The 14,442-nt window shown below is 48.1% G+C and overlaps 2 protein-coding genes across 4 annotated transcripts in view; one reads left to right on the forward strand and one right to left on the reverse strand.

Annotated features, from left to right (window-relative positions):
• Positions 1-204: 204 nt before the first annotated feature.
• Positions 205-6,356, reverse strand: pafah1b2 (platelet activating factor acetylhydrolase 1b catalytic subunit 2). 2 transcript variants are annotated; one of them, XM_062960908.1, is made up of 6 exons: positions 6,230-6,356; positions 4,786-4,873; positions 4,387-4,476; positions 3,719-3,835; positions 3,333-3,455; positions 205-2,941 (listed from the first exon to the last, which is right to left on the reverse strand). In XM_062960908.1, the coding sequence occupies exons 2-6, from the start codon at positions 4,864-4,866 to the stop codon at positions 2,663-2,665; spliced, it is 690 nt and encodes a 229-aa protein (XP_062816978.1). In that variant the 5' UTR covers positions 4,867-4,873; positions 6,230-6,356; the 3' UTR covers positions 205-2,662. The 2 variants fall into 2 exon arrangements, with proteins under 2 accessions (XP_062816978.1, XP_062816979.1); XM_062960909.1 differs by lacking the exon at positions 6,230-6,356 and adding an exon at positions 5,730-6,167.
• A 1,680-nt stretch (positions 6,357-8,036) lies between these two features.
• Positions 8,037-14,442, forward strand: part of sik3 (SIK family kinase 3) — a 51,886-nt gene continuing 45,480 nt past the window's right edge. Inside the window, exon 1 of one of the 2 annotated variants that reach the window (XM_062960910.1) lies at positions 8,037-8,351. The gene's annotated coding sequence lies outside the window, so the exon portion shown is untranslated. The remainder of the gene's footprint in view (positions 8,352-14,442) is intronic. The other variant, XM_062960911.1, reaches the window with a different exon arrangement.

Raw genomic sequence — 14,442 nt, forward strand, 5'->3', positions numbered from 1 at the left:
CTCTACTTCCCTCTTTTCCTTCCTTCTCCCCTTCTTTCCCTCCTTTCCTTCTCCCTCCAATCCCTCTCTTCCTTCCTTCCTTCCTTCCTTCCTTTCCCTCCCTCCCTCCTTTCCTTCTCCCTCCAATCCCTCTCTTCCTTCCTTCCTTCCTTTCCCTCCCTCTCCTCCCTTTTTCCCAAGATGAGAGACACCCACACGGACCGGTTGGTGAAACATATACATTTATATTGAAATATGCACTAAACAGTGAGCTCTACCACTCGTCTTCGGTGCCCTTGGTTTTTGCCAAAGCCGAACCACCGTTGTTCTTGTTTTTGGGGGAGGGGGAGGGGGGTGCAGGGGTGGGATGGGGGCACCCCTCCCCCGTTTCTCCCCATTTCCCAGACATACATTGACAAAGAGGAAAGACGACATTCCCGGACCTTTTTTGCTTTCACACTATTTTTTTTTCCTTCCTCTTTTTTTTTGCTGCAATAAATATAAAATTGGCAATGCTCATACATCACAGGACAGACAAAAAAAAACAGGATTCTTCTGGGTCGCGGCACACAAACTGTAAACAGCAATGAGATTTGATAAGAGAGAGAAAGAGAGAGAGAAGGGGGTCCGAAGAAGAGGAGGAAGGGGAATGGCTTCCCAGGATCGGGACCGCAGGCAGGAGGAAGGAAGGAAGGAGCGCAGGAAGGGAGCCGGGCCTCGCAGGTGGGCCAAGACTTTGCACACCCGACATTCCCAGGCACAAGGCAAGGAAACGCGGCCCTGGCTTGGTGCACAATGCAACACAACGCTTCGCATTGAAAGCATCACTCCTTTTGCTGGAGGAAAGAGCGCAAAGGGAACAAGGCCGGGAGAAAAGGGGACGTTGAGAGCGACGCAAGCCCTGCAGCAAGAAAAATAAACATCACCCCTGCAGTTCTGCATCAGAGACTTGCCTGCATCCCTGTCCGAAACAAGCCATGCAAGTCCCCCATTGCAAGGGCTGGTCCCTTCCTTCCCAACCTTTGGGCCTCTTCCCTCCAGGTGTTTTGGACTTCAGCTCCCACCATTTCTGGCTGAGATTTCTGGGAGTGGGAGTCCAAAACACCTGGAGACCCCAAAGGATGGGGACAACTGCTTTGGAGATACAGGCTTTATATCCCTGGTCCCTCGCCATCAAAAGGTCTCCACACCCAAGGCCACGCTCCTCAATGGCTCTCTCTCTTTGCAGCGCCTCTCAGGGCTTGCACCAGGCTTTGCGTCCCTCACTGGAACACAACCAGACGCCAGGCAGGACATAGACACCGGATACGGGCGTGCAACCATGCTTTGTGTCCCTTGTTGGAACACAACCAGACACAACGCAGGGAATATACACCTGAAATGAGCCTGCAACCATGCTTTGCGTCCCTTGTTGGAACACAACCAGACACAACACAGGGAATATACATCTGAAATGCACCTGCAACCGTACTTTGCGTCCCTTGTTGGAACACAACCAGACACAACACAGGGAATATACATCTGAAACAGGCCTGCAACTGTGCTTTGCATCCCTTGTTGGAACATAACCAGACACAACGAAGGAAATATGCACCTGAAACGGGCCTGCAACTGGCCTTTGCCTCCCTCACTGGAACACAATCAGACACAATGCAGGGAATATACACCTGAAATGCACCTCTAACTGGGCTTTGCATCCCTTGCTGGGACCAGATGCAACGCAGGACATATACACCTGAAAGAGGCCTGCAACCGTGCTTTGCGTCCCTTGCTGGAACACAACCAGACGCAATGCAGGGAATGTACAACTGAAACCGGGCTTAGCGTCCCTCACTGGAACATAACCAGACACAACGCAGGAAATAATACACCTCCAAACTCATAAAGCTTGCAGCTTGCATGCTTTGAAAGAAAACTGATGGGAAGGTGAGGGTGGTTTTGTCAGAGGGGGAATAAGAGAAAGTAACAGTCACTTGCTTTTCTTAAAACAGTAAAACAAAATAAATGTACGGTATATGCAAGCAGCCCCAAGGAGCGGAGATGTCAGTTTTACACCCAAGGAAAGACGCAAAAGCAAAGCCCTCCCACCCTTCTCCATCCACCCCAACATGCATCAAGCTAGAGAGATGCAAAGCAAGTGGCCTGAAATGACTTCTTCTTCATGTTCCTCTTCACTTGATCCGGATGCGGTTCTTTTTCACAGGTTGGGCACGGTGTCTGTCCCTGCCTCCTGGGGCCAGAAAGCAGCGAGTTATCACTTAAAACAAAACAAAACTCCTAACCCCAATTAAGTATTTTTTAAAAACTGGAATAATCGGAAGGAAGCTGCTCCTCTTCCAAGTCGGGGGAGTGGAATGTGGATGCCACGGATGAGCTCGGGCTGGACAATGAATGAGAGACATCCAGCAGAACTAGGGGCAGGGGTGCTGGGGATGTAAACAAAAAATAATAATAATCCGCTTCCTACAGCTATGCCCACCCACCCTGTTTGGTGGCTCTCTCTCTGCCTCTCCCTTGGCCAGTGCTTAGAAAAAAGGACAAGACCCGGTAACTTTGGAGGATGGAACGCGCTCGGAGCAGGGAGGGTTCTGTAGTGCCTGGGGAAGGAAGGGAGGAGGGAAGGAAGGAAGGGAGGGAAGGAGAAAGGAAGGACCAGGGGACCGTCGGAGCCACACCGCGGGGGTCAGGCCAGGGTGGCCTGCTTCTCTTCGGGGGTCTCCTCCAGCAGCTGCATGATCAGTTCGTGGAGGGGCTTGCAGATCTTGGCGTAGCCGGCCCCCGTCAGGTGCAGGAAGTCGAACATGTCGTGGCAGGAGATGGTGCCGTCCGAGTGCACAAAGCCCACGTCCACGTCCAGCAGCTGCACGTTGGACAGCTTGGGCAGAGAGGCCTTCAGCAGCTGGTTCACCAGCGCGTTCTTCAGCCGCAGGGGGTTGGGCTTCTCGCCGCGGGGCAAAAGGCCCTGGGAGGAAGAAGAAGGCACAGCATTGCTCTCCACTGCTTGCGGGTTTCGGACCACAAGGCCGCCCGCTCCCTCTGCCACAAGCAGGGACTCACCCTCCACTCATTTATTATAATTACTAATAACAATAATATTGTAATGTAATAATATAACTGATAATATATAATAATACATAATGATAATATGGTTTTCTCCATCGTGGTCCCAGTGAAATCGCACATATGTAATTTTTTGCGCCTGCTGCTCAGGGAACAAGGGAAGCCCGGCTTCTTATCAGAGTTGGGAAAAGGAGAAGAGCAGGCCAAATCTTTCCGTAGAATGCACTCCAGCAAAGGATCCTTAGGCCCCAATGGGATCCCAGCACCCAACCCGCGATGGTGGGACGGCCTACCAGGACGATGATCTTGGCCTGGGGCTGCTGCGAACTGATGAACTTGGCAATGGCCTCGATCCCACCGGCGACCTCTTCTGCTGTGTTGAAGTGGTTATTCGTCCCCACCCAGATGACAATGACCTGAGGGCGAGAACAAGGGGTCAGGACTTGGGAGACAGCACAGAGTCCAAGCCAAAGAGGAGGATGAGGCGATAGGGATTTGTGTGACACAGCAGCCATTCACACACCACAAGCTAGAAATGCGATGGAGGCAACAGACTACAATGCTACAACGTCCGGCAAACTAGATTTATGAACCGAGGGGCATCGCTTATCTATTTCTTTTTATGGATTCAATAATAAAGCAAAACAGAGGGCATCGCTCTCTCGGGCACAACGTTTACCTTAGGCTTAATGTTCTCCAGTTCGCCATTCTTCAGCCTCCACAACACATGCCCCGTTGTATCCCCGCCAATGCCAAAATTCAACGCGTGTAAAGGGGAAAAGAGTTCGCGCCAGATCTGTGCAAAGAAACCAGTTCACCGACAAAAGCAGAGCATTAAAACTGCTCTTCAGTCTATTGGTAATACATATGACTCCTTTTAGCCGCAATCGCTTTTGAGTTGCCCAAGGTACAAATGTAATATTTGGCATTACTGAGAAACAGCTCCTATCGTTGCTTACGTTGTTATAGCAAAACTGTTTTTAAATTATTGCTGTCATCCCCTTATGCCAGGCATGAGCAAACTTGGGACCTCCAGGGGTTTTGGACTACAACTCCCACCATTCCTCACATCCTCAGGCCCCTTCCTTTCCCCCCTCAGCCGCATAAAAATCCCAGAATCCTTTGCAATCCCTCCTTGGAGTGAAGCAAATAAAGCCACGGAAGGCGATCCCACAATTACTTCACTTTATTTCTTAATTAGTCACTCTCCACCAGAGTGCTCCGAGCGACTTACAATTTAAAATATCATTCCACAATATAAAAACATTCAACATAAAAACATTCAACAGTGACTATTTGGCAAATTAGATCTAATTTACTTAAATGCACAACCAAACAGCCAATTACCTCATATTGCTGTAGCAACTGCACCATGGAGTCCCCCACAAACAGCACGTCCGGCTCCTTGTCTTTGCAGTCCAAGACAAATCGGTTGTGCTGGAAAATCACAGAGGCAGGTAGGTTAAAGCAAACTTGCCTGCCTCTCAACGATGCTCCTTTCCTTTGTCACTCATTGTGGCCTTTTAAATCCTTATGCAAAGCAAAACAAAAACTAAAGAGATTTCAAACTTACAAATAAGAATCCTGGATGGAAACAACACAGTCTGCAAAAACTAAGCCTAGCTTCATTGGTACATTATAAAGCAACACAAACCATAGATCAAATGTGGACTAATTTAACACGTTTTCACATGTGCTTTTAGGGCACGAGTCTCAAAATGAAGCCATTTACGTTTCCATTCTCACCTGTGACATCCACCGGTCATCGCCCTGGACGTCTTCGGCTGCGTGAGCGACAGCCGCCGGGTTGGAGTCTCCTTGGCTCATCCTATCCCTGGAGAGAGAAACACGGTCAGCAGCCGTCCGCAGGAAGTATTCCCATTAATAGAACTAATGCAGTTTGGTCGCCCTTGAACGGCCATGGCTCAGGGATAATGATTGTCCTCTCTCTCTATAAAAGTCATGGATATCTAGGGGACTGCCCTGCGTTCCCTATGGCTGCACCTAGACTGTAGAATTAGTGCAGTTTGGTCCCTCTTAAGCGGCTGAGGGTGAAAAGGGAGGGGTCTGCGGCTCGGAGGAATTCTGGGAGTTAGAGTCCAGCACACCATGCATAATAATAATAATAATAATAAAACTTTATTTATACCCCACCACCATCTCGGGACTCGGGGCGGCTAACATTGTTACAAAAGTAACAACACAAATACATTAGCACAATATACACAGGTTAAAACACAATAAGGTAATAAACCAAAGTTAAAACAAAAGTTAATACAACAGTAATAATATCAAACCACCACCAATACAATTCAGTCAAACTTCATAAGTGGGGGGACTGCATCAGCAATATAAAAATACAGTAGTCTCTCGCTTATCCAACGTTCTGGATTATCCAACGCATTTTTGTAGTCAATGTTTTCAATGCATTGTGATATTTTGGTGCTAAATTCGTAAATACAGTAATTACTACATAGCATTAATGTGTAATGAACTACTTTTTCTGTCAAATTTGTTATATAACATGATGTTTTGGTGCTTAATTTGTAAAATCATAATCTATTTTGATGTTTAATAGGCTTTGTCTTAATCTCTCCTTATTATCCAACATATTCACTTATCCAATGTTCTGCCAGCCCGTTTGTGTTGGATAAGTGAGACTCTACTGTGGAATCATTAGATTAAAATACCCAGATAAGAGGGACCTAGTAAAATTCAGAATAGAATTATAATGAGGCTGGTCATCCAATGGCTGTCTCTCCAAAGGCCAACCTAAACATCCAAGTTTTCAATTGTTTCTTGATGCCTGATGATAGGACATGATTATTGTTTGTCTACAAAAGATGATGATGGTGGTGGTTTCATCTCTCTATAGAAGCCAGTGATCTCTATGGGGCTGCTCTGTGGTATCTCTGGGCGCGTCTACACTGCGGAATTAGCGCGGTTTGGTCCCCACTTGAACTGCCTGGCCTCCCAGAGCCTGTGGTTTCACAACATTGGCCCTTTTGCGGTCCAGGCCCAGGCTCGGCCAATGTTGAGGCATGGGAGTCCAAAGCGGCGCTAACCCGCATCCATCCCGCGCTGTAGACACTGCCGTGGGACTGAAGAGTTCCACCCTAGGGAGGGAGGGGCCCCGGTTGCCAAGGAGACGCCTCGGACCCCCGCCCGCCCCCCGCGCAGCCCCCCAAACCTTCGCCTCGGTTGCCGCCGCCTCTTTTTCCCCCTCCTCCTCCCGCAGCGCGCCTGCGCAGAAAGCCATTTCCGCCAGCAACTCCCTCGGCGCGTGCCAATCGGCGGCAGCGCTCGGCGGAAGTCCCGCCCCCTCCTCCCTCTCTCACACACACCCCCGTCTGGCTTGGGCCTTTCTCTCCTCTAGGGGGAGCCCCCGCGCAGTCTACGGCGAGCCGGAGGGCGCAAAAACCTTCTATCATTTTCCTTTCTCTAGCCTCCCGCCGCCATCTTCGAAAGGAATTTCCGTTGAGGCGCATGCGCGGGTGGTATCGCCTCAAAGCGGGGCCCTGACGCGGGCCGATGGCGTCACAGCATGGCTGCGAAAGCGACTCTAACAACGGGGTTTTCTTTCCTTGCCTTTTCTATAGTCATTCATTACGATTATTCATATTACAGTAGAGTCTCGCTTATCCAACGTTCTGGATTATCCAACGCATTTTTGTAGTCAATGTTTTCAATACATCGTGATATTTTAGTGCTAAATTCGTAACTACAGTAATTACCACATAGCTTTACTGCGTATTGAACTACTTTTTCTGTCAAAGTTGTTGTAAAGCATGATGTTTTGGTGCTTAATTTGCAAAATCATAACCTAATTTGATGTTTAATAGGCTTTTCCTGAAGCAACTGAAGACTTGGATGTTTCGGCAGGCCTTTGGAGATACAGTCATTAATTAATCAGCCCCAGAGAGTTTTTAATAATCTATCCTATATTTATTAAGATTTTACCATTTATGTGTTTTAAATGCAATTTTTTATCCTGTATTTTTGATTTAGTTGATATATTGTATTACTGTTTTATCTTTTTATAGTGTGATTTGTATTATGTTGCCTATATTTTGTCCTATGTTCTTTGGGCCTCTGCCCCATGTAATCCGCCCCGAGTCCCCGCGGGGAGATGGTGGCGGGGTATAAATAATAATAATAATAATAATAATAATAATAATAATAATAATAATAATAATAATAACTTTATTTTTATACCCCGCCCCATCTCCCCGACGGGACTCGGGGCGGCTTACATGGGGCCTTGCCCGATAAAACAATCAAATATCAAAACACAGCAATAAAACAGTTATCCAATAAAAACATCAATTACAGTAAAAACAATCGTTAAAATCAACATAAAACATACAATATTCACACTGGAGACTAATTCATAGAACCCAGGCAAAGTGCAACATGTGCCGAAATTTTATTATTATTATTTATTATTATTATTATTCCTTAATCTCTCCTTATTATCCAACATATTCGCTTATCCAACGTTCTGCCGGCCCGTTTACGTTGGATAAGCGAGACTCTACTGTATTGCTATTCATTCCTACTCTAAGGGGCCCCTTATAGTAGCTCCGCCCCTTTTAGTGCGGTTGCCATGGCGACAGCGCCGGGTAGAGGAGGAGGGAGGGAGGACAAGATGGCGGCGGTGGAGGGCAGCCAATAGGGTGGCGTCAGAGGCGTCCTCTTCCCGCCCCCTTCACCGCCGTTGCCATGGCGGCAGCGCCAGGAGGAGGGCGGGAGGACAAGATGGAGGAGAAGGGCAGCCAATAGAGTGCTGTGGCTCCGCCCCTTCTATTTCGGCCGGGGAGTAGAGGAGGAGGAGAAGATGGCGGCGGAGGAGAGCCAATAGGGTGTCGGCGACGTCACTCCATGTCTTCCCGTCCTCCAGGCTGCGGTTGCCATGGCTGCGGCCCCGCCCCCGTGCGGATGATCTCACTCAGCGCCGGGAAGGAGAGGAGGGAGGAGGGCGGGAGGACAAGATGGCGGCCACGGCAGCAGCAGCGGCGGGAGGCGGCGGCGGCGGCGGCGGAGGGGGCGGCTGCGGGGGCGCGTCGTGCGCGGGCTCCCCCCCGGGCGCGCCCCCGCCCTCCTCCGCGGCCCCGCGCCTGGCGCCGCCCCCGCCGCCCCCGCACCCGGCCCCGCCGCCCCCGGCCGCCCCGCCGCCCGCGCCCCCGCCCGCCCCCCGGCCCGCGCCCCCGCTAGGCCCGGCCCGCATCGGGCACTACGAGGTGGAGCGCACCATCGGGAAGGGGAACTTCGCCGTCGTCAAGCTCGCCACGCACCTCCTCACCCGCGCCAAGGTCAGGCCCGCACGCCCCCCCCCCCGGCCTGGCTGCTTCCCGCCTGGGGGAATCATTTCTTCGGAGGTGTTAGCTGGCCCCGGTTGTTTCCTCTCTGGAATTCTTCTCTTGTCCGTACTTGCGTTGCCCTTCTCCTCCTTGTTGTTGTTTCATACTGAATAGCCTTGCAGCTTCAAAGCCTGGCTGCTTCCCGCCTGGGGGGAGGAACCCTTTCTTCGGAGGTGTTAGCTGGCCCCGGTTGTTTACTCTCTGGAATTCTTCTGTTGTCAGTACAGTAGAGTCTCACTTATCCAACACTCGCTTATCCAACGTTCTGGATTATCCAACGCATTTTTGTAGTCAATGTTTTCAATACATCGTGATATTTTGGTGCTAAATTCATAAATACAGTAATTACAACATAGCATTAATGCGCATTGAACTACTTTTTCTGTCAAATTTGTTGTCTAACATGATGTTTTGGTGCTTCATTTGTAAACTCATAACCTATTTTGATGTTTAATAGGCTTTTCCTTAATCTCTCCTTATTATCCAACATATTCGCTTATCCAACGTTCTGCCGGCCCGTTTATGTTGGATAAGTGAGACTCTACTATACTTGCATTGCCCTCCTCCTCCTTGTTGTTGTTTCATACTGAATAGCCTTGCAGCTTCAAAGCCTGGCTGCTTCCCGCCTGGGGGAATTCTAGCTCTGATGGTTTCCTGTCTGGAATTCCTGTTTTCTGAGTGTTGTTCTTTATTTACTGTCCTGATTTTAGAGTTATTTTAGGGGGAAACCTGATGGTTTCCTGTCTGCAATTCCTCTGTTTTCTGAGTGTTGTTCTTTATTTACAGTAGAGTCTCGCTTATCCAACGTAAATGGGCCGGCTGAACGTTGGATAAGAGAATACGTTGGATAATGAGGGATTAAGGTAAAGCGTATTAAACATCAATTTAGGTTATGATTTTACAAATTAAGCACCAAAACATCATGTTATACAACAAATTTGACAGAAAAAGTAGTTCAATACGCAGTAATGTTATGCTGTAATTACTGTTTTTATGAATGTAGCACCAAAATCTCACGATATATTGAAAACATTGACTACAAAAATGCGTTGGATAATCCAGAACGTTGGATAAGCGAGGCTTGGATAAGTGAGACTCTACTGTACTTGCATTGCCCTCCTCCTCCTTGTTGTTGTTTCATACTGAATAGCCTTGCAGCTTCAAAGCCTGGCTGCTTTCCGCCTGGGGGAATTCTAGCCCTGATGGTTTCCTGTCTGGAATTCCTCTGTTTTCTGAGTGTTGTTCTTTATTTACTGTCCTGATTTTAGAGTCATTTTAGGGCGGGGGGCATTTTAGGGGAGCATTGCCATTTTCCTCCTTGTTTATTCTTCTCAGCACATTCATTGCCGTCCTCATCCTTGTTGTTGTTTATAATTTACATATGGTCGCATTCATTCACTCTTGGCACTGCTTTTGTTGCCGTTATTACTACTATGATTTCTTATTTACATGCAGTCCCATTTTATTATTTTTACTAATGTATCTTATATACATACAGTCGCATTCATACATTCTTGGCACCACTTTCATTGCTGTTATTATTATTGTTATTATTTGTTATCTACACTTGCATTTATGCACTCTTGACAGCCATTATTGTTATCATGCTTATTTCCTATTTACACACTGTCGCATTCATGCACTCTTCGCACCACTTTCATTGCTATTATTATTAGTATTTCTTATTTATATACAGTCACATTCATGCATTCTTTTTACTATTATTTCTTATTTACATAAGGTTACATTTGTGCAATATTTTTATTACTGCTATTTCTTATTTACATACAATCAAATTCAGGCATTCTTGGCACCACTTGCATTGCTATTATTATAATTGCTATTATTCTTGGCACCGCTTTGATTGCCATTATTGTTATTACTATTATTCCTATTATTTCTTATTTACATACAGTCGTATTCATGCATTCTTGGCACCACTTTGCCCTCATTATTTATATTATTATTATTTATATTTGTTAGCTGTATACAGCTGCATTAATGCATCTTGGCACTTTTTAAAATGCCATTATTATTACTATTATTATTGTTGTTATTCTTTCTTTTTTTTGCTTTAAAGGAGACACAAAGCGGCTCAGTGCTCTGCATCCCTGGGATCTGTAGTTTGGTAAAGGGGTGTTGAACGAAGGGATTTTGGCCCAATGCAGTGGGAGTTGTCATTTGGTGGCATATTTAGGGTGCCTTTCTACACCGTGAATGCAAGTTTGGTGGGGCTTGAGCGGCCGTGGCGCATTGCGAGTCACAGAATCCTAGGAGTCACCGTTTGCACTCTTTGGCAAGAGATGGTGAAATGCCTTGTCAAAGTAGAACTCTCACGAGTCCATAGTATTGAACTGTAGCCAGTAAAGTGATGGAAATTGCACTTATTTCTACAGTGTAAATGCCACCATATTCTTTGCTGTCTCGCAAATGCAGATATTCAGAGCATTGAGTCTCCTGAAGACTGCAAAGTGGGACCAAACAGAAATATAAGGAATGTTTGTATTTTTATTATTATTCTCTGAAATAAATCCAGAATTGGTTCCCAGGTAAACTAGGCTTATTGTATCGAAGCTAACCACAGCTATTTTACTCTAAACATGGCAAAACATTGCCCAGGCTTCCTCTTCACCATCCTGGCCTTTGGTTGAATGTCTGGAAACTATGAATCCCTCTGAGGAACTGCTGAAGGAATTGGGGAGGTTGAGTTTGAAAAAGAGGAGACCAAGGCATGTTTGAATGGAAGCAACACGGCTACAGATTCAAATGGCAGGAAAAGAGGTTTCCATCTAAACCTTAGGAAGAACCTCCTGACTGTCGGATCTGTTCAACAGTGGGATTGTGTGCGATGGTGTCTCCTTCTCTGGAGGTCTATCAATAAGCTGGCTCTCTGTTGGGAAGGCTTGGATTGTGTCATTGGGCTGGATGGCCCTGTGGGGTATCTCTTCCGACTGCGGTTCTGATCTGTGCTGTGCCACTGTCTGAGATCCCAAAAACACTCAAAAATTGTCGGCAACAGTGGCCAGAGCTCTGCTTCTTGTGGTGTAATTTTCAAAGGTTTGGAATGGTCCTTGCCTTGTATTCTTCTTTCTTTTGGAACAGCACACCTTTTCAACCTTTGTGGCGATGGAGCTTTGCATCAGGTGGGCAGGACTAGAATGCTTTTGAGGAAAAGAGGAAGCGGGGATGATGGTTTTTCTTGCAAATATTTGTATGTCCAATCTCTCAGCACACCAAGGCAAGGCGGAATGGGAAAGTAAATGCAGGGCAGAAGAGTTTCTAAACTCCACCTTTCGGAAGCCAGCCTCGTTTAGATCAGGGTCCTGAACGTTGTTTTTGTTGGATGCTTGGGTGTCTTGTCTCCTTCCTGTGGGACATCTAGTGTGTACCTATGTTGGCTGCTTCAGTGGTTGACTTAGATAATTCATTGGGACATTTCTCTTCCCTTTGCTGCAGCTCACATTTGGCGATTCTACTGTCCAAGAAAGTGATGAAACGTCAGGGCTCCGATCATGATAAAGAGGAGAGTAACACTTGTGAGGCACGGAGCAGAAAAGCATTTCCTCTTAGCTGATAGTGACCTTGGGGGCTTATATGCTCCCCTTTCTCCCTGATGTGACACCCGGCTGGTGGCAGGAAGCGGCCTTAAACCAGTTGCTCCTTTGGCTCTCTGTGTGTGGATAGGTGCGCTCTGGTTGCTGATGTCCATTTGTGGCCAACGAGAGATGGACGAGCCAATTCTATCCCAAGACTGCTAGAACCCTGAGTCTGAAGGTATCAAGATATACCTCTATGGTTACTATCAAGGGAAATGATATCAGGGCACCTGCCATTTGTCCCACGCCCCAAATAATCTCGATCCGTGTCCTTGCACCATCAGTAGTCCCTGGGCATCTCTCAGCATGCCCTAGAATGCTTTGGGAGATAGATGGCTGGGCAGAGGAGCCTCCAGGAATATGTAGAGCAGGAGCGGGCGCAGTCTCTTGTTGCTAATCGGTTGCCGAATGCAGCTTGGCAGTGGGTCTGACTAACCCGCATGTGCGTCACGAGGAATTCTCCTATTGTTGAAGGCTGTCAGGTGAGGAGGCTGCTGGCTGCTTCTATTCTCCGGCACTCTCCCTTTCTTTCCCCATGCCTCCCTCCACCGCATTTTTTGCTGTCACCCGGTAGCAATGCAGTATTCTCTGCAGAAGCCTGAGTGGAGTCTGCAAGCTGGTCCCACCGTGAGCGGCCAGGTCCACTCCCTCCTCTGTCTGTGGGGAAAGTTTGCGGGCCAAAGCGTCCCGTGGTTAGGAGGTCGTCAGAAGCCACAGGACAGGCACTGCCTCGGGCAGGACACACTGCGCCAAGTGCTGCTGCTCAGCTGCACAGAGATGCACTTGAGCCCCATGGAAAGCTTGCAGGATTCAACTGAGGGAGGCCAGGAAGTGGAGCGATCTGCCGCTCTGTTTTTTGGCAAATTTGTGTTAAGATTTTCAGAATTTTTTTGTATGTGTCAGGAGCAACTTGAGAAATAATGTTCATGAGTTGTGACCGTTGGGATGGGAACAGAAGAACCTGTGCCCAGAAGAGCTGCCCTGACAGCAACTGGTTTGCAATGGTTCTAGACCAGGCATGGGCCAACTTTGGCCGTCCCTCCAGGTGTTTTGGACTTGAACTCCCACCATTCCTAACAGCCTCAGGCCCCTTCCTTTTCCCCTCAGCTGCTTAAGGAAAGGAAGGGGCCTGAGGCTGTTAGGAATGGTGGGAGTTCAAGTCCAAAACACCTGGAGGGACGGCCAGAGTTGGCCCATGCTTGCTCTAGACAGCCAACCACTATGTCTTGCAGTCCAAAGCTGCATTTAAGTGAAGCTGTTTTCCTCCCTCCCCGGTCTGCTTTGCTCAGGACGGTTGTTAGTTGGAGAAAATAATTAGAGGCTGCTGACATCCAGGAATCTGGTAGACGTGAATCCGAAAGGCCTCTTGGCCCCGTTGACTCAGGAGAATTGTTCCCTGCCAGCGAGGCCCCAGAGAAGTGTGCATTCTGAGAATATTTAGTCTGACCTGTGTTGGTCATTCAGTTCAGAGTTCAGAGTAAATTCCTGAAGGCCAAACCGACTGGTGAGGGAAGAATTGTGTCCCTTGAAACCCTTGCTTCTCTTCCAGGGTCCCTTGTTGTTCTGAGCTCATCCTTTGTCTCTGACAAACAGAGGGCACGATCAGCAGATGCCTGTTTGTGCAGGGTCTCTTCCCCGTTGCCTTGTGTTTTTCTGTGGTCTTTGCTGGAGGCGGTCACTGCAGTGATTCAGAGAGTGCTGGCTGGCTGCAAACAAGCCTTGGAACAAACGCGGGATTGTTTACAGAGTCCGCCAGCATTGAGCAAGCAACCAGGGCTGAAAGGGGGAGAAGTGTGCGTTGGGGGAAATGGCTGGTCAGTGTTTGTTGACAGGAGTCTCCTCTGGGCCTTCCCTAAACTTCACCTTGTAGAAGAAGACGCCCCCGTGGCGAGAGGGCCTGCGCGCCATGTCCATAGATTGGCTGCCCTTTGCTTTTCTCATAGTAATCGAGGGGCCTGGTGCTCTGACGGCAGCAGAGGTTTGTTTCCTTTTATATTTTATTCGAAGGCTCCCAGAGTGGCTGGCAGAAATCAATTATAAGACAAACCCAAGCCCCTGGGGCTACCGGCTCACATAAAAGGAAGAAGCAATCAGGACAGTGGAGGCTAAAAGCAAACAGGGGTGGTTCGTCTTCATTTCCAGGTTCTTTTGGATCAGCTGAGCAGAGAGCCCCTCGCCCTGCTGAAGCCCTTGTCGGTGGTGTTGGGCCTCTGGAGAAAATGGTGACTCTACAACCCCCCGCACCGACATTGAGTTCCCTGTGGAAGGTCTGATTTCGTGATCAACTTGGTTTTGTTGACTTCAAACCTCCTGCTCTTTCAAAGAGACCTCTTCCTGTGTTTGCTGTTTAGGGTTTGGCTTAAGGCTAGCCCACCTCCCTTCCTTTCAGAAGAGGCCTGTGAGTGCAGGCTTTGGCTCCCTCATCTCCTTTTTGGTGGAGCGTGGTC

The sequence above is a fragment of the Anolis carolinensis genome, unplaced genomic scaffold, assembly GCF_035594765.1.
Source record: "Anolis carolinensis isolate JA03-04 unplaced genomic scaffold, rAnoCar3.1.pri scaffold_8, whole genome shotgun sequence".
In the NCBI taxonomy this organism is placed as follows: Eukaryota; Metazoa; Chordata; class Lepidosauria; order Squamata; family Dactyloidae; genus Anolis; species Anolis carolinensis.

Excerpts from the sequence above, each read along its gene's own strand:
- pafah1b2 (XM_062960908.1), bottom strand. The coding sequence starts at position 4,866 with ATGAGCCAAGGAGACTCCAACCCGGCGGCTGTCGCTCACGCAGCCGAA. Across the intron at positions 3,836-4,386 it reads AGTTGCTACAGCAATATGAG|ATCTGGCGCGAACTCTTTTC; the intron begins GTAATTGGCTGT and ends TTCTTTGCACAG. Across the intron at positions 3,456-3,718 it reads TGGAGAACATTAAGCCTAAG|GTCATTGTCATCTGGGTGGG; the intron begins GTAAACGTTGTG and ends TCTCGCCCTCAG.